The 17,821-nt window shown below is 57.4% G+C and overlaps 2 protein-coding genes across 2 annotated transcripts in view; one reads left to right on the top strand and one right to left on the bottom strand.

Moving 5' to 3' along the window:
* The window catches only part of LOC125952899 (transcriptional regulator ovo-like), a 21,873-nt gene extending 4,363 nt beyond the window's left edge, over positions 1-17,510 (bottom strand). The window contains 4 exon segments of the mRNA XM_049682663.1: positions 1-446; positions 507-2,516; positions 15,295-16,199; positions 17,379-17,510. The exon segment at positions 1-446 is cut by the window's left edge and continues 976 nt beyond it. Coding sequence (XP_049538620.1) covers positions 1-446; positions 507-2,516; positions 15,295-15,586 — 2,748 coding nt within the window. The 5' untranslated portion in view covers positions 15,587-16,199; positions 17,379-17,510.
* Positions 3,736-5,001, top strand: LOC125952621 (RYamide receptor-like). Its single transcript, XM_049682216.1, has one exon. It carries the CDS (start codon positions 3,801-3,803, stop codon positions 4,902-4,904), a length of 1,104 nt encoding a protein of 367 aa, XP_049538173.1. The 5' UTR covers positions 3,736-3,800; the 3' UTR covers positions 4,905-5,001.
* Positions 17,511-17,821: the final 311 nt, after the last annotated feature.

The following is a 17,821-nucleotide window of genomic DNA, read 5'->3' as shown; positions in this document are numbered from 1 at the left end:
GCCACCACCATCGCTGGTCGCACTGGCGTACCCGGGGAAGCCCGTTCCCAGACCGAGCAACCCCGCCGTACCACCCTGCCCACCACCACCACCCAGCTCCTGGGCGGCCGCTTCGCACTCGAGCGTGTTCAGTAGCTGCTGGTAGTTGCTGGCCGCCGCACTGTTCGTCATCAGGTAGCCACCGTTGGCGTTGTACCCGTTGAGGGCACCCCCGGCACCACCACCCTTCAGGCTCTCGTAGAACGGGGGTAGCGAACCGGTTGGTGGGCTGTTTGGACCATAGTTCGAGCGTCCATCTCGGCCACCTCCCATACCACCACCACCGCCACCAGTGCCACCACCACCGCCAAATGCGCCAAGACCACCACCGCCGCCGCCGCCGCCTCCACCGGAGGAAAAGTTGAGGCCACTACCGCCGCCGCCTCCTCCGCCGCCGTTGCCGGCACCTCCATTGCCACCGGACGAACCACCGCCGCCGCCACCGGATTGGTTTGTTCCGCCACCACCGCCACCGCCTCCGCCACCACCGTTGTTCGAGGAGCGACCGTGTCCGGCGGCTCCCTGCATAATACCGCTGAGGACGGCCGCCGCCGCAGCCGCCCTTGCCGCTGCAGCCGCCGCGGCCGCCTTCCGGAACGCAGCAGCCGAATGGGAAGGCTGCAGATGCGGGTGCTGGGGGCGACCGATGCGGTGGCCAATGATGGTGGCGACCCGACCACTCGACCCATCACACTCCTCACCACTTCGAACCTCCGCACCAGCTTCAGCACTGCTGCTGCTGCTGCTGCTGCTGCTGATCGGTCGCTTCGGTATGTGGTAGTCGATCGGTTGGTCCTGTTCCGGTTCCGCCAGCAGCACGACCGGTGGCCGAACCTTCAGATCCACCGCTCGTGGTGTTGCGTCAACGCCTTGGTTTTGCTGCTGCTGCTGCTGCTGTTCTTCCTGCGGTACGCCACCGGTTGGTGGTGTTGGTTGCACCTTCGGTACGGTTGGTGTCCGCTGGATGACGGAGCAGCGCACGACGCACGTTCCGGGCACGGTGGCCACTGGTGCTGGTGCTGGTGTTGGTGAGGAGGTGGAGGTGGTGGAGGAGTCCGGATTCTTGACCGGGTTGGTAGTGGGACCCTTGGGCGAGGGTAGCCGCAGACGGTACGGCAGAAGCCGCAGTGGATGGTCCGGAGGAAGGTCGTCGGAGTCGCCACCGGCTCCCGGTACCCTCGGTTCCTCCCGGATCTTGACCTTACCTCCTTCCTCTTCCTCTTCCTGTTCCTGTTCCGGCTCTTGCTTCTTCTTCTGCTTCTTCTTCGTCTGTTTCTTGTTCGTCTGCTCCTCTTCCTCAACCATCCCGTCACGTTTCTCTTCCTTTTCCTTCCGCGACAGCCGCAACAGCACAGAGGCGGATGGATGCGGGGACTGTGGTGCCGACACCTCCTCCTCCTCCCCTTCCTCCTCGTCATCTTCCTCATCGATCACTTTCTTCTTTTCCGCTTCCTTTGCCGTCTTCTGCAGCGCTTCCTGCTCCTTCGCTTCGTCCTCCTTCTCCTTCTCATCCTGGTGCTCCTTCTTCCCCTCATCTGGTCGCTTCTTCTCTTCTGCTAGCTGCCGTTCCACCTCCTTCTCCTGCTCCTCATCATCGTCGGTTTTCTGTTTCTTCTCCTCCATCACCACTACCACATTCACGTCGCGTTTCTCTTTCTCGGCTCCGTGCTGCTGCTGCTGCTGCTGCTGTTCCTCATCTTCCTCATCGGTCTCCAGCACTCCGGGCTTCGCCGCAGCACCCCGATCCGTCGCCGATGTACCGACGCGCCCCTTCGCCAGCACCGTTAGCATCGGTTGTGGCGCTGACGGTGGTGCCAGTGGCGGGGGTGTCGGTGGCGGGGGTGTCGGTGGGTACGCCTTGCGCTCCGCATTGGTCGGTACGCGATCGCGCACGCCAAGGTACGGCGATGGTCCGTAGCAGGCGATACGCCGCTTCTCGTACTTCATTCTCGTCACACCGCCGCTGACGCCGCTGACGCTGACGCCCCCGACAGTGCTGCCAGTGTCATCCCGCTCTTCCAGCTCCGCGATCGTCGGGGGAGGGACCGCCTCGCCGGCGCTGGCGTACGGCGACGAGGCACAGGACTCTTTGGCGGGCGCATTGCTGCTGCTGCGGACGAAGCGTCCACTGTGGAGCAGATGTGGATGTTGGTGAGGGTGTTGATGGTGCTGCTGGTGCTGCTGCTGTTGATGGTAGACCATCGCCATCGCTCCATGCTGCTGTTGACTGTGGTGGTGGTGGTGATGTTGATGAAGAGTAGGATGATGATGCAAAGGATGATGCTGTTGGTGGTGCTGGTGCTGCTGCTGTTGGTGATGGTGACCACCGAAGCTCGCCGCAATCACCGAGCAACTATCGCCCCCGCGCTCGTCACCTCCGCCAACACCGCGAGTGAAAATGGAAACCGCTGGCGACGAGGCCCGCTTCCGGCAGGGTGGACTCAGCCGGTTCTCCTCGCCGAATATGTCGCGATCGGCTGAAAAGATACAGAGAGAGAGAGAGAGAGATAGGGAAACGATATTAAATGTTGCTTGTTTTCATTGTACGCCATCATCTGTCACAGTCTACGAACTACGTCACGTTTTTTTTTTTTTATTCGCCACGCATCCCGCAGTTTGGGACCATGACCCCAGCGCAGTCGCAATTGTTGCTGCTGCTGCTCCAAACAACTTCACCTTTATTTAACCCGCTTGCACCCGCTATAGAGCTTGGTTCTGCCAAACTGTCTGCGAAGCAACAAAAAAAAAAACAACACAAACAGCTGGCTGGCGGTGGAAACGCTGTCAACGAACCTCAAACCTCGAGCGACTTCTGTCCCAGATAATCGAATTCCGCCCTTATTCAGCTCCGGGCAGCCGGGAGAGTTGCATAATGCAACCGGAGAGGAGAAGAGGTGAGAGGAGAGGTGAGTGGACCGCCTACTCGTCTTTCGTTGGATTTTGTTTCGTCTGGAGTCCGGTGAAGACGAGTCCGTGTGCCCGACGCGTCACGTGTCCGTGTGTCCTACCACCCCCCATCCCCCATCCCTCTATCCATCCCTTTGGAGGGTTCTGGATTGGAATTTGAATTTTGGTTTGGAACCAAAACCGCTGTCCATTCCCCTTTTCGTCACGTTGGGGACGTTTAAACTTCGTGATACCCACCACCCCCTCCCTCCCTCACCACACCACACACACACACACACACACACACACACACACACACATACACACACACAGGCGGTGTATTTGTCTATGATATACATCGAAACGAGCCGTACTCGCCCAAAAATGGCACTGGGGGGTTGGTCGCACCCCCCCTATATCACCCCCCCGCAAAAACCGCCCCAACCGCACTTCCGGTCGATGCAAATGATGCGACGACAGACGCGCGAAAAGAGGTTTCCGGTTTCCGGGAGCACCATACTCGCACCAACGGTTCCGATCTTCCCTTGTGCGCTTGCGTAACACATGGGGAGGGGGTAGGTTTTTTTTTTTTTTTTTCGCTTCAAACTCTCATCCCGTCGTCGCCGTCGTCGCCGTCGTCGTCGCCCTCTGATTAGTGTGTTATGCGCAAAATAGCAACCTCACACACGGGTGCCAATGAGTGTAAGCGCGCGACGTTGGCGACGACGATGTTGGGCATCAGCTCCTGCACCGTGCACCGGACCGGGCATTCCCAGCAGTGGCCAGTGGCCAACCGACGGTGCGGCATGGCGTCGTCGTCAGAGGGACTCAACAATTGCACCACGCAGCTGCCGGAATACGAGTGCGCTAGTGCGATGCCGGAAGGGTTGGCCCGGCCCCACTTCCAGGTGCTGGTGGTCGGTGCGTACGCCAGCACGCTTCTCCTCTCGATCGTTGGCAACACGTCGGTGATAGCGATCGTCGCGAGTGGCCGGATGGGAATGCGCACCGTCACGAACCTGTACCTCGCGAACCTTGCCCTCGGTGATCTGCTGATGACGCTCTTCTGTATCCCGTTCTCGTTCGCGTCACTGTTCGTGCTTCAGTACTGGCCGTTCGGACCGCTGCTCTGCCATCTCGTCAACTACCTGCAGGCGGTGTCGGTGCTAGTGTCCGCCTACACCCTCGTCGCGGTCAGTGTCGATCGGTACCGGGCGATCATGGCACCGCTCCGTGGTTGGTCGCGACGCCGCGGTGCCACCGCCAAACGCCGTGCCGGACTGTTGCTCGGTGCGGTGTGGACGGGGGCGGCGGTAACGGCCGCCCCGATCGCCCTCCACTCGACGCTGGTGCAACCGAGCGACTGGCATGCGCACTGCCACCAGTCGATCTGTACCGAGGTGTGGCCGGACGCGCGGGCCGACCGGGCGTACTCGTTGGCGTTGCTGTTGCTCCAGTTTCTGGTGCCGCTGGTGGCGCTCGTTTACACGTACGGCCGGATCGGGTGGCGGCTGTGGTGGGATCACCAGCGCCGGACCGGCGCTAGCGCGTCGCCGCTCGGTGAATCGCGGCGCGCCCGGGACCGCCATATGCGCCGGGCACGGCGCCGTACCGTCCGCATGATGCTCGCCGTCGTCACCGTCTTCATCGTGTGCTGGTTGCCGTTCAACGTGTTTCTGCTCGTACCGCTCGGCGAGGATGCGGAGCACTGGGCCCCGCTGCCGTACCTCTGGTTTGCCTTCCACTGGCTCGCCATGTCCCACTCCTGCTACAATCCCCTCATCTACTGCTACATGAATCCGTGCTTCCGGCGCGCGTTCTACGCGCTACTGGTGCAACCGTGCGGGTGTACCCGCTGGCGGCACCCCCCACCCTACCCCCACCGGTATGGTCACCGTTCCCGATCCGTCGTCCTCCGATCACCAGCACCAACACCACCACCATCATCGGTGGTCGGCCTCACCGTCAGCGAGTTGTGATCACCTTGTGCGCGCGTGTGTGTGCGAGTGTGTGTGTGCGTGTTGCATAATCCAACGTCCCCCCTCTGCCGCAGAATCTGCCTAGCAATACTGCGTTCTGCGCAGCTGTTCATGCACACCAACAACCCCTCCACCCCTTCCACCCCTTTACCCTTCTTCATCCCTTACAAGCGAACAACAGACTTATGCTCGTCAGCATCGCCTTCCGCCATTTATGCTACTCATCAAACTACTAGCTCCCCCTCCCCTCCCCTCCTCCCCCTTCCCCTCTCTCTAGCACGCTCATCCCTCCTCCCCCTCGTAGAAGTTGAAGTGAAAAAGATCAACGACCTTTCTCTTCGCTACTTTCCTTCCCCCCCTCCTCACAAGTTCAACTCTTCCATCCCTCAACCCCCTCCCCTCCCCTCTTTCACACATTCTTACAAGTAGTCACTGGTTTCGAGCCCCCCCCCGGAAGGGGGTTGTGAAAGGCAGCAAGGTGGTTGTGAGGTGAGGAAAGATGAGCGAGAACGATGATAATGAAGACGACGATGATGATGATGATGATGAGAATGAGAATGATCGTGTGGTCATCATCATCATCATTTCCGCGCTACTGGCGGCCATTTTCCAGTGGCGGCTTGATGGCTGGTGGAACGCGCGCGGTTTCCGGTTCGCTGGCCTTTCGGTTCGCTCGCTACCACCATCTTCCCCTACCCGCACCCTCACCCCCGGGCTGATGATGAGCACCACCATCATTGTTCTAGTGTTTTGTTGCGACGTCGACGACAATGATGGCAACTTGGTAGAACAGAGAGAGAGCGAGAGAGAGAGAAAAAGAGAAGGGAAAGGGGAAGGGGGGGAGGAGGATTCCTTTGTGCCTGAGCGTCGCCCCCCCCCCATTCCCGCACGCAGGTGCACTCATCGGTGCCCAAACCAGGTGCCAGGTTTTATCGTACATTGTGTGTGACCGCCGACGAGTGTGCATGTCGGTGTGTGTGTGTGTGTGTACATGCGTGTTTTAGGAGAAAACAATAAAAAACAAAATAATTTAAAACTAAAACACACCACAAATCGCGTGAAAGCTGGTTTGCATTTTGCATGAGGGTGGTGGTGCTTTTAAGGGATGAGAGCGCTGAATGGGTGGCAGATGAAGAAGGAAGTGTAATGTTCGGCCACCGGTGAGGGGAGTGACAGTTGAAAATGATTTAATTAGAATCTCGAGAACTCGATCCGCTGCAGTGGTGAACACATCCCCCAACGCTTTCAACAAACCGGTACTCAGCGATGCGCGACCGGACTAGAGACGAAGCGAAGAGAGAGAGAGAGAGAGAGCGAGCTGGAGCCGCGGTTCTCGAACCTCTCTTTATCTCGCACTCACACACACACACACACACGCACGCACACACACAAGCATGCTTCGTGGCACTCTCGTCTAACTGTACTCGGTACGGCAATCGATCGTCCACGTCGACGTCGTCGTCGTCGATCCCCTCACCCCTCGGCCCGGTCCTGCCCAACCGCTGGCTCAACCCCATCATCATCCTCATCATCATCGCTGCCATCGCCATCGCCATCATCATCATCATCATCATCAGCGTGATCCATTCTTGGCTCAGAGCGTTCGTCACTTTTGCTGCCCAAGTCTTTCGTTCTTCGTTCTTCGTTCGTTTGTTCGTGCTGCCGGCCTCTCGGTCGGTTGGGAGCGTGATTCTGATTCCTGCTATTCTTGATTCCGAACCTCCACCACCACCACCACCACCACCACCATCGCCGCCACTATCCTCCCCTTTTGGCGTTCTTCCACTCCACATAGCGACGCAGGTTTCTCGCCGTGAAGTGCGCGCGCGTGTGTTTGTCTATGTGAGTGACCAACCAACGAACCCGCCATCACCACCACCCCCTCCCCCCTGTGAGAAATGTGGCGCTGGTAAATAACGGAAATGGGTGCCGCTGAGCAGATGACGTGAGCGGTGCGTGAAGGGGGGAGGGGGGGGAGACAAAGGGCTGCCTACAACAACAACAACACCAGCAGCAGCGGGCACACACACAAACACCCAAAGACAGGTTCACGGAAAAGGTAGAGAGGGGAGAGGGGAGATTCATCGGAGTGTGGCGGACACAGTAACACGCGTCGCATCCTCTCCTCCACCTCCTCCTTCTCCTCCTTCCACCCCTTACCACCCCAAGGGGTATGTTTTTTTCTGTTATTAACATATTCCGGTTCCGAGTGTCCGAATTCAAGACAGTACGAGAGACAAAAGGAGAACAGGAGAGAGAGAGAGAGAAATGAGAGAGAGAGAGAGAGAGAGAGAGAGACAGGGAGAGAGAGAGAGAGAAAGAGAAGATGCTGGAACATAAGAACCGTTCACACGAGTTTTGAACCTTCCCTCAGTCCCCAAACCCCTCTCCCCCTCCCCGCAAAGTTTTCCTCCCTTGTGGGCTGGGGGTTGATGGTTCTCGTGCGTTCTTTTCTTTTCATTCTTCTTCTTGGCCAAAGAATCCAGTCCAGTCCGTTCCAGTCCATCTGCTTGTGTTACATGCCCCCCTCTCCCCCTCCCCCCTCTTTCTTGTTTCCTGCAACAGCCATCCGCTCGCCGAGAAGCATCAAATCGGCTACGGAGGTACGGATCCGGCTCCAGAAACTCGAATTCTTCTTCCCCATTCGTTGGCGTTGGCGGTACCTAGCTGCACTAGTCGCCCCCCACCCCCTCCCCTCTCTTGTTCTGTCCTCTCTCCTGTTCTGTGCTCTCTCTCTCCTTCTCTCTCTCTTGCTTTGCCACGTCTGCAACCCCCGCTCCCTGGAACCGAAGCTAAATTGGGGCTGCGGCGATCGTCGATAGCAACGAAGGGCGAGAAAGAGGAAAAGGGAGAGAGAGAGAGAGAGAGAGAGAGAGAGAGAGAAAAAAAGAGAGAGAGCAAAGTGGAGAACAAAAGATTGTATCTTCGTGGCCGATTCTCGCCCATGCCCTTGAGGATGGGGAGGGCCTCCCCCACCCCTCTTCGTCAGAAGCACTCGTCTATCGCTTATTTTACTCGTCCACTTCCTTCTTAGCCCGGCTATTTTTCCCTGAATGTGGAGAGAGAGAGAGAGAAAGGGAGAGAGAGAGAGAGAGAGAGAGCCCCTGGAAAGCGCATCCTTCACCCGCAAACACACACACACGCGCGCCACAGTTAAACTCTGGAGCGCAAGGAGCGCCACAACCTCCCGAGGAATGCAGACGAGAAGCTCCACGAGGAGCTGCTTCGCTCCTTCGGGGCGCACACGCCAGTCCGCAACCAAAGGCAGAGAGGCAAGAAGAGAACAAGAGCAAGAACAAGAACAAGAACAGGAACAGGAAGACGACGGCGAGGGAAGAAGAGAAAGAAGAATAGTGTTCGTAATTATCGTTTTCCAAGTCAGCAACCGGCAACCCCCCCGGTGCGTTGTCCGCGTTGCACCTCGCTACACATGTCCAGGGGGAGGGGAGGGGGGAGGGGAGAACACAAGAAGAACCAGCTCAAGCTCACTTCACCGCCATCCCCCTTCCTCCCTTCTACTCCCTTACTTAGCACACCTTCTCCGATTCGGAGTACAACATTAGCAGCAGCAGCAGCAGCAGCAACAGCATTAGCTCCTGAGCCTCAGCCACTATTGTGTATGTGTGTGTTGAAAGGAAGGGTGAAGGGAGAGGGCAGAGCGAAGCACGTAACTAGGAAGACCCCTAAAGGAAAGGGATCGAAGTTGGCATCGCGAGCTGCCATTCGGAGCTCATCTTCGTGCTCCGCGTACCCCGTTATTGTGCCGGGTGGGATGGGGGGTGGGGATGAGGGGTTAGGGTGTGCCCGGGAGTGATTGAAAGGATTCTCGCACACAAAAGCCACCACCAGCAGCAGCAGCAGCAGCAGCTTGAAGAAGTATAAGCGAAGGAGGAGAAGGAGGAGGACGAGGAGGTGAAGAAGCGAGAAGCAGGAAGCAAAAGCGAGAGAAGGAAAACGAAAGAAAACCGAACGAAACGAAACGAAACGCTAGATAAAGACCGCCGCGATCACAAGAATAGGTAATTTGCCCCGTCCCGTCCCATCCCGTCCCGTCCCGTGCTGCTTCTTCCACTTGTTCCTTTGCTTCTGCTTCATCCTGTTTTTCCTGCTCGCGCATCTCTCTCTCTCTCTCTCTCACACACACACACTAACAAACCAATCGAGCCCCTTTCGCGTTTTGCTATCCCATCGTTGCTCATACAACGGTTAAAGGTGGAACGAACAGCCCCGGGAGGGGAGGGGTGGATGAAGCAGGGTGTTGCTGGTGATCGTGGTCTCGGTTGCAAGAACACGTCGCGCATACATACATGATCGCTCTGCTCGCGCTACTACTGCTGCTGCTGCCTCCTCTTCTGTTCTGTTCATCTTCCTTCGTTTCTCTCTCTCTGTCTCTCTTTCTCTCTCTTGCTCTCTCTCTCTCTCTCAGTCGGTGGTAGAACAATACACCAACGATCGAAAATAAAACGAAACCGAACCGTGCTCAGAGCCATTTTGGTAGATTGGCCCGAAGGCGAGTCCCGTTCCCGAAGACCGAAAACAGAACAGAAGACTTGGACTTGGTCCGTCCAAGCCGCGTCCAAGCGACGAACGCGAGAATGAGGTTTAGCGCGAGATATACTAGCCCTTCCTGTCCCCCTTTTTGGGGGGGGGGTTCCCCGGGAGCCCAGTATCAACAGCAGCAGCAGCAGAAGAAGAAGAAGAAGCAGGAAAAGAAAGAATTGAAAAAAAGAGAGAAGAAAACAGAAAAACGAAGCACCAGAACTGAAGGAAGAGGACGAAGAATGCAGGGAAAGGAACCAACAACAGAACCCCCCCCCCCCCCTTTGAGAAGAAGGGGGGCACACAGGCTGTCCGTGTTCTCTCTGCCCCCCCCCCCCCCCCTACCCCCTTTTCTCTCCCACAAACGCCAGTCGGTGCATTCTCATCCTTTTCCGAGGCTCTTTCTCCGCTGCGGCTGCGGCTGCGCCAAGCACGAACACGAACACGAACACGAAATGCTTTGTTCGCCGCAAGCCTCCACGCCACGAGAACCCTCCTCACCCTCCCTATGATGGGGGGTTTGTGCTGCTCGCAAATGGCTGCTGCTGCTGCTGCTGCTGTTGCTGTTGCTGCGAATCGCGCGCTACCAACGGCGTTTGACGGCGTCAGCAGAATCGTTCCCCCCCGCTCACACACACACACACACATACGATCTGGCTCGACTCGACTCGACGGAGGCTCGAAGTGAAGCAGGTTTTATCAAGGTTAAACGCTGGAGAAGATATTGACCTTGCCGACCAGTAAGTAGTGGCTCGAGGAGGAACAGGGGCGGCGAGATGGGGGGGGGGGGGATGTTCGTGTTCGACACACGCTGCCTCTTCCCCCATCCCCCCTCCCCCTCCCAGGGGGCAGATGCGATACGCTTTCCGGTGCCGGAGTCTTGTGCGCCGAAAATGCTCAGAAGACGAAGCAAAAAAAAAAGCAACAATAATTTAAAGCAACCCCTCGCATTCATCCCTCTTCCCCTGCGTCAAACCCCCTCCCCTGAACTGAACCTCCGTTAAACACTCCGTGCCAGCCAGCCAGCGAACGATCGGCATCGGGGATGAGGGATGGAGGGGGTAGGGGGTAGGGGGAGGGCCTTGATCTTCGCCTCACTTCGCGGTCCACGGTCCGCGGACGTGAAGTGCACGACGCCGCGTGGTGTACCGCTACGGCACGTTGTCATCGTCGTCGCCGTCGTCGAGACCTTGCACCGAAACCGCGACGCATCTCGGCACGCTCCACGCCATCCACCCCCCTCCCCTTGGTCACCCTGGCCACGTTGACGACCATCAACGTTTTTACCTTCGCCACCTTCGTTGTTGCGGTCCCCCCCAGTTCAATCTTACAGGGGATTTGGACAGGGGGAGGGAGGGGGTGGGGGGTTGCACAGTCGCACAGATCGATCTGCGTGCCGCTCTGCGAACCACGAGATGAAAGAGACAGAGACAGAGAGAGAGAGCTGCCCCGTTGCTTGTTGTTGACGTAAGCCACCCTCCTGCTCGGTGAGGGTTGCTAGCAGGGGGTAGGGGGGTAGGGGGGGATGGTAGATTTGCGCATGCCAAAAGGTCGAAGCGGAGAGGAGAGGGGGGGGGGGGGGGCTTGTGGTGACAGTTAAGTAAGCGTCTGCGGAGCAGTGCCGCAGCCTTGACGTTCGACGGCCACGGTGGAGGGACTGTTGCGGTTGTTTCGGAACTGTGCGTATGAATGCATGTGTGTGTGTGTGCGATTCGTCGCCAGCCACCTCAGGGGGTTTGCCATCTTTGGCACACCAAACCACCAGACCAGACTCTCTCTCTCTCTCTCCCCCCATGTCATGCATGCCAACCCCCATCAACAAAGTGGTGCACTGAGGGTCGCGGTCGTGGCCATGATGTGTGTGTGTGTGTGTGTGTGTGTGTGTGTGTGTGTGCGGTGCCGGCGTGTAGGTGGGTGCCGGCCGTCCAAACTTGACCTACATTCCATTTGGACGGACGACCGACGACGACGAAGCTACGCTTCGCGACGCTAACCGGTCTATCTCACTCGCTGCTGTCGCACCCCCGCACCCATTCGGCCACAAACCTACGTATTACTCTTGCTTCTACTCCACACACGGCGCTCCTGAATTGTCACACACACACAGACACATGCATCTGCTGCTGCTGCTGCATTTTGCTGCACCTGTCTCCCCATTTTGCATCCCCTTCATCCCCTAACTAAAAAGAGGAAAAAAATAAATAAAAAAAAATGCAACCCCCTCGTGCGATCCTCGGTCGTCACATGATCGCAAATTCGATCGAGATTTCCGAGCCTGTTTTTTTTTTTTTGCTTGGGGATGAAACCTCCCCCACGGCCCTGCCTCCCCCATTCGCCACATGCTATCCTCAAAATGGAGGTGCAGGTTAAGGTTCGGCATGCAAATTCATACACAACGCGCACTGTCACCGTCACAGAGAGCAGGCTAAAGGGGAGAGAGCGAGAGAGAAGAGAGAGAGAGAGAGAGAGAGAGAGAGAGAGAGAGAGAGAGAGACCTGTGTGGCGAGTCGTTAACCCTGACCTACAAGAGACAAGGCGAATCGTTCCGTTCGCTCGACTCGAGAGAGGCTGGTCCCCCCCCTCCACCTTCCCCCTTCCCCCTCCCCCCAAAACGCCATCGGAACCAGCTTCCTTGTTGCCCTTGTTGTTGCCGTGGCGCGAGTACCGCGGAAGCCCACGAGTGGTCGCGAGCGAGCGAGCGAGCGTGCGATTCGCGAGCTCCGTCGTGCGTCGTGCCTCCCAACCCCCCCTTTCTTCCTCCATCATTCACTTCACCTTCAATGTCAATGTGCTAGCGGCGGCGGCACCACCACCACTACTACCACGCATGTCGTGCGTGCGTGACATGACACGGGAGACGGGGAATGGGAGAGTGGTAGGGAGAAGCAGTGTATTGAAGATGGCGGGACCACAAAGTGTGTCTAGGCTAAGGCCAACCTGCCACCCCACCTCGGACCCACGCACCCCTCGGTGTTTGATCCGTTTGACAATTCGTGATCGTCTTACCAGAGAGAGAGAGAGAGAGATGAGAGAGAGCGCGAGAGAGCACAAAGAGAGAACGAGAGGGCGAGATGAGAAGGGCGACCTGCTTTGGACAGGCGAAGTGACTGCAATGCACCGCTAGCGACGAACGACGGCAACGGGATCGAACAGTACAGACCAGCGTCTGTAAACCACACACACACACACACACTGGCTGGCTGGTGCTGCTGCCAGTACAAGGGCTTCACCTGCCAGCTCGTTTACCTTCCCTTTACCTCCCTTGCTTGCATTTAACTTGTAGCAGCATGATATAACAACCGGACTGCGTCGTCGTCGTGAGTTCTCGTTCTCGAGCACCGCAAGGGTGCAGAACGGGGGTCGGTGGTGGGGTCTGTACACAGGATACAGGTAACTCTCCGCCTTCCCCCCCGTCCCGTATTCTCCTCTCCCATTAGTTGGACGGCGATTGGGGTTCACCTCGACGCTGCGACGAGCGAGAAACTCGCAACTCGCGCGCGCTGACCATGCAATGTGCTACGTCCCCCAGCGTCCACCATTTATGCAAATGGAATCCTTGCACATCACCACCACCACCACCACCACCACCACCAGTAGCGCGCGCCCCTCTTCCTCCACACACACAGTCGGCGCAGGGCGGATCGCATTTCAAACAAAACAAAACAGTCAGCGGTACAGCAACAACAACAACCACCAACCACCCGGAGGCCGTCGAGCCGGACGAACCGCCAGCCAGCCAGCCAGCGAGTTTTGCAAATTGGCGTCGAAATCGGATCACTTTCCTGCCGCCCTTCCCCCTCTCCCCCCTTTCCCACCTCACAACACATTAAATTAAATCCAACCCCCGTGCGACGGCGTTACGCTGACTCAGCACTCCCGGCGTGGTGCGAGTTTCTTTCGCGAGAGCGAGCTTGCGCGAATCGATAGCGAAACGAATAAACAGCAGGTCCACCGCACCACCGTACCTTCTGGCTCCGCTTCCCCTAGCCTGCGCCAAAAAGAATTAAACCCCAAAAAAAAGCCGGAAAGTAGGGAATCGAAGGGCAAACACATAGGGCACAGGAAAGGGCCCGGGGCAGACAGACCACCTGCCCACTTCCTCCCATCCAGCACACGCGCAATTCGCGGGCGGGCGGGCGGGCGGACGAAACCCTAACCCTGCCACCGAATGGAACGCATTTCGCTTCGTCGATCTGCTCGACATTTTGCTGACGTTTGCATCGTTTGCAAACAAAGTGCGACACACCTCGAGCGTGTGTGTGTGTGTGTGTGTGTGTGTGGTTTGTGCGCTCGTTCGCTCGCTCGCAAGTCGAAATTTGACACACTTGCCACCCGCTTCTACAACCCCTCAACCAAAAAAACCAACAGGTTGCTGCTCCTGCTCCTGCTGGTTTCGCCGGGTAATACTGATCCGCTTTGTGGCTGCTGCTGCTGCTGCTGCTGCTTAATTGTCGCAGCCTCTCGTGTTCAGCCGGGAACATTCCGGAACATTCCATGCCCAAGCCCAGAACCAGCCCCTGCGCCGCCAACGCGATGGTGTAATAGGTAGGCTGCTCCTGCTCCTGCTCCTCCCCCTTCTGCTGACAATGCAATTTGCATCGAGTTAGAGGCGCGCGCACGCGCGCTCACACACACCTCCGATCTCGCCACCCCACGGGACCCCTTTTGCATCCTTCCTGCATCGAAATTCCGTTCTTATGCTAATACGCTCGGTCGGTTGGGTGATGGACGATGCAGGCTATTATGCAATCGTTTGACAGTTCCACCCTCCCCCAAGGGGGTTGGTTAGTCTGCCGGTACGGATGCTTGCCAGTGCCAGTGCGCAAGCCGGTGCTCCAAGTGCGTGTTACGCAAATCCAGGGACTGGAGCAGCACCAGCAGCACCACCCAAATGCCTAGTCAGCAGCTTTTGGAGCAGCGCACGAACCGAGCGCGAGCGCTGCGTGATTTTTTGATGCGGCCAGGGGTAGCCAGGCCAGTGCGGCGCCACATAAAACATGCACGAGCCTGCGTGTGTGTGTGTGTGTCAGTGCTAGTGTGATTTGCATTGTTGCTGCTGCCTCGCTGCTGCTGCTGCTGCTTCTCTTCATCATCATAAGGAGTCGTCAAGCCAGCAAGCGCTAAGGTTGCAAATGAGGCACAAAATTTTGCCACCAAAGGAACAATTAAGACAACGAGCTGACTGTGTGCGTGTGTATGTGTAGATCGGAAGTGGTGGATGCGCGCGCATCACGTTTCGCTTCCTCTTTCGCGCGCTGTTGTTTTTTTTTTTTGTTTTTGAGGTTCCTCGAACTTCTCGAACTCCTCGAATGGTGATCGGCACCGAACCGAAACCGATGCGTAAAGTGTGTGACATATTGCGACGAAGGGAAAGGGGGTGGGGGTGGGAGGTGTGGTTAGAACAGCGAGGCCACTGAACCACGTGTATTGAAATGATCACCGAACCGAGCCGCTCTATGCAAAACGAATCGATCGAGAACAAGAAAAAGAAAAAGAAGAAGAACGCGGCGAACGAACGAACGAACAACAATCCGCCCGGGTGCCGGGGAGCCCGGATCTGCATATGCTGAAGCTGTACTCACGGTACACGGCACGGCACGGTTGGCTTTTGGGCCGCTCGAGGATGCTAATGCGATGCGGCGGCTGGCTGGCTGGCTGGCTGGCTGGCGAGCTGCCCGCGGCCCTCATTTCCATGCTGCGCGAGGATCATTTCATAACCGACCGACCCCATTCATCGCTCACCCCTTTTCCTCTAACCAGACCGAATCTCTCTACTCCCCCCCCCCCCCTCCCTACGGCGAAGAGAATTGCAGTAGTAGTAGTAATGGTTCTAATCGAAACGTCAACTCACCTGTTGTATCCTTGTGTTCGCGTTTGCGCGATACCAGCGAGAGCGGCTCGTTGAGGGTGCCTCCAGCACCGGCGCCACTGACGCCGACGCCGACGCCGACGCCACCGTCGCCGGCGCCGCCGACACCGACGACACCGCTGGCGGCACCGCCGGCCGGTCCACCGCCCGCACCATCACCGACGACGCCGTTGCCGCGCCCGTCCGCACCATCGTAGTGGCTGTTCTTCTGTGCCTCGAGCAACCGCAGCTGCTGCTGGTGCAGCCGGTTCTTGATGAGAAAGATCTTCGGCATGCTGTTCTGTCTATCTTCTTCTTCTCGCTATGCTCGCTATTCACGCGCACAATTTAACTCCGACGCGCTCTGCAATAGTTCTGCTGCTTCTCTCTCTCTCTCCGGTGTTTTGGGTTGTGTTGTGTTGTCCTCCTTCCGGTTACGGACACATAAACACACACACGCGCACACACATACACACTCACACACACACCGGTCGATTGATCCGGCCGAAACAAACGCGCTGGCGTGCGCGCAACTGCGCACGCACACACGCGCACGCACGCACACGGTTGCGCGGCGGCCGCACTTCCGATTACTGGCGGAGCCGGTGGTGCGGTGCCCTTCCGCTGCTCGGTAGTTTGTCGGGTAGTCGGGCCCGGGCCCCAGACATCTAGACACAGCTTCCGGCTCCTGCTTTGATGTGGCGTTGCAGGTTGCTGGTCGTCGTCGAGGTGACTCTCTGATCTCTCTGTACACCTGCCACTGCAAAAACTTGAAAAAGCTGGTACACCGCTACTACGTCACACACACACACGCACGCACTTGATATACACTGCTTCTACTGCTGCTGGGAGTATCCTCCTGATGGTTTTGTTGTTGTTGTTGTTGCTGTTGTTGCTGTTGTTTTCGGCTGTATTTTGGTTTGGTTTGCAGGAATAGAGAGAAATAGCAGCGCATGCGGTGGGTTAGCGAACGGGCGGGATGGTCGGGGAAGAAGGAAAAAGGAAAAGAGTTGAAAGAAAAAGCTGTGGAGAACGAGAGGATCGTTGCTTGATCCACTTTGCTTGATCCACTAGGCACGAGGTGTGGTTGATAGTAGAGTATCGGGAATCGGTGAGGTAACCAGACACACACACGCACACATACACACTATGTGCGCGCGCGTGTGTGTGTGTGTGTGTGCTGCGGAATAGGTGTATTAGAACGAACGCGTAAAGGATGCAGCCGGACGTTGTGTTGATTGTTGACGAACAGCAACAGCGAGCTAACCCATTGATGAACCCTCCCTAGCCCCTAGCCCTAGGTCCCCAAACACCCCACCCCTTAGCTCTCTGCTTCTTCTTCTTCTTCTATCATCCGTTTGCAAGTGCAAGTCCCGGTGGTTGATTGTGGTATGTCCTTTGCTCGCTGTGTCGCCGGCTCCTGCTGCTTCTACTACTCTTAGCTGCTGCTGCTACTGCACACAAGCACACACACGCACACACACAGAACGGAACACGCGATATTCTAGGCGAGAACGCACACTAGCTTTGCCTTCTTAAGTGGTGGTTAGTGTTCCCCCCCGTGCTAGCCTTTTTGTGCTTTGCGTTCGTCGAAAGATCGTCGCCTGGCGTGTCTGGCGTGACCAGAGCACCTTAACCGACCTACAGACTACTTGTAGAGACACTAGTGACGACACACGCAAAGTAGCGCACCTGACACAAGACGAACTGCCGAACGAGCCGGAACGCTGATCCTTTTTTTTTGTCAATCCGCGTTACACAAACTGTTCTATTGCACACACACACACTGGGCACACGTACGTTACTTTACGTTGACACTTACAGGAATGCAGAACGGGAATCACACCCAGCGTCCCTGTTGCTGCTGCTGCTGTGTGCTGCGGTGGTGGTTGCGTGTTGAGGTTAGGGTTCCGGTTCTCGAGCAACAAAAAAACTAAAAAACTGCAGCGCCAGCCAGGGTTCAGCGTGCGTGCGTGGTCGGTTGTCGCCTTGGTTGCTGGAAAATTGTTCTTGGAAAACCGAAAAGTGGTGACCACAGGATGAGGTTCACCTCTTTCGCTCGCTCGCTCTCTCTCACACACACTCACTGCTGCCTGTGCTGTTCCTGTTCTGGAATTCTGGCTTTCGATTCCACCTTCGGGCGCTCTGTTCTGCTCTGCTCTGCTCTGCTCTGCTCGGGGAACGCCGCCTGGATTGACGCCGCTCGTGGCAACGTGTTTGTTCTTTCCAACGTTCTACCTTCGAATGAGCGGCCTGGTCGGTGCGCGATCGGTGCCGTGGTGCCCGCAGAGCCAACAGCCCTCTCGCCGCACTCGCCGCTCGATCGCTCGATCGAGCTCCCCCCATTCGGTCACTCACTCACTCACTCACAGCGCGCGTCGCACTCACTCTGCATTACCTGTGTCCGCGTAAACCTGTGCGCGCTTTGTGTTTGCTCGCTGCGCTCCAGGTGAGCGAGCGAGACGAGCGAATCCGAGTGCGAGAGCCCGTGCGTGTGCGCGCGCCCGTATGTATGCGTGTGTGTGCGAGA

Source organism: Anopheles darlingi, chromosome X, assembly GCF_943734745.1.
Source record: "Anopheles darlingi chromosome X, idAnoDarlMG_H_01, whole genome shotgun sequence".
Taxonomy (NCBI): Eukaryota; Metazoa; Arthropoda; class Insecta; order Diptera; family Culicidae; genus Anopheles; species Anopheles darlingi.
Note: the sequence above shows the minus strand (reverse complement) of the source record. Positions and strands in the feature narration are given on the sequence as shown.

What these genes read in the sequence shown, in the direction of transcription:
- LOC125952621 (XM_049682216.1), top strand. Translation starts at nt 3,801, where the DNA reads ATGCCGGAAGGGTTGGCCCGGCCCCACTTCCAGGTGCTGGTGGTCGGT.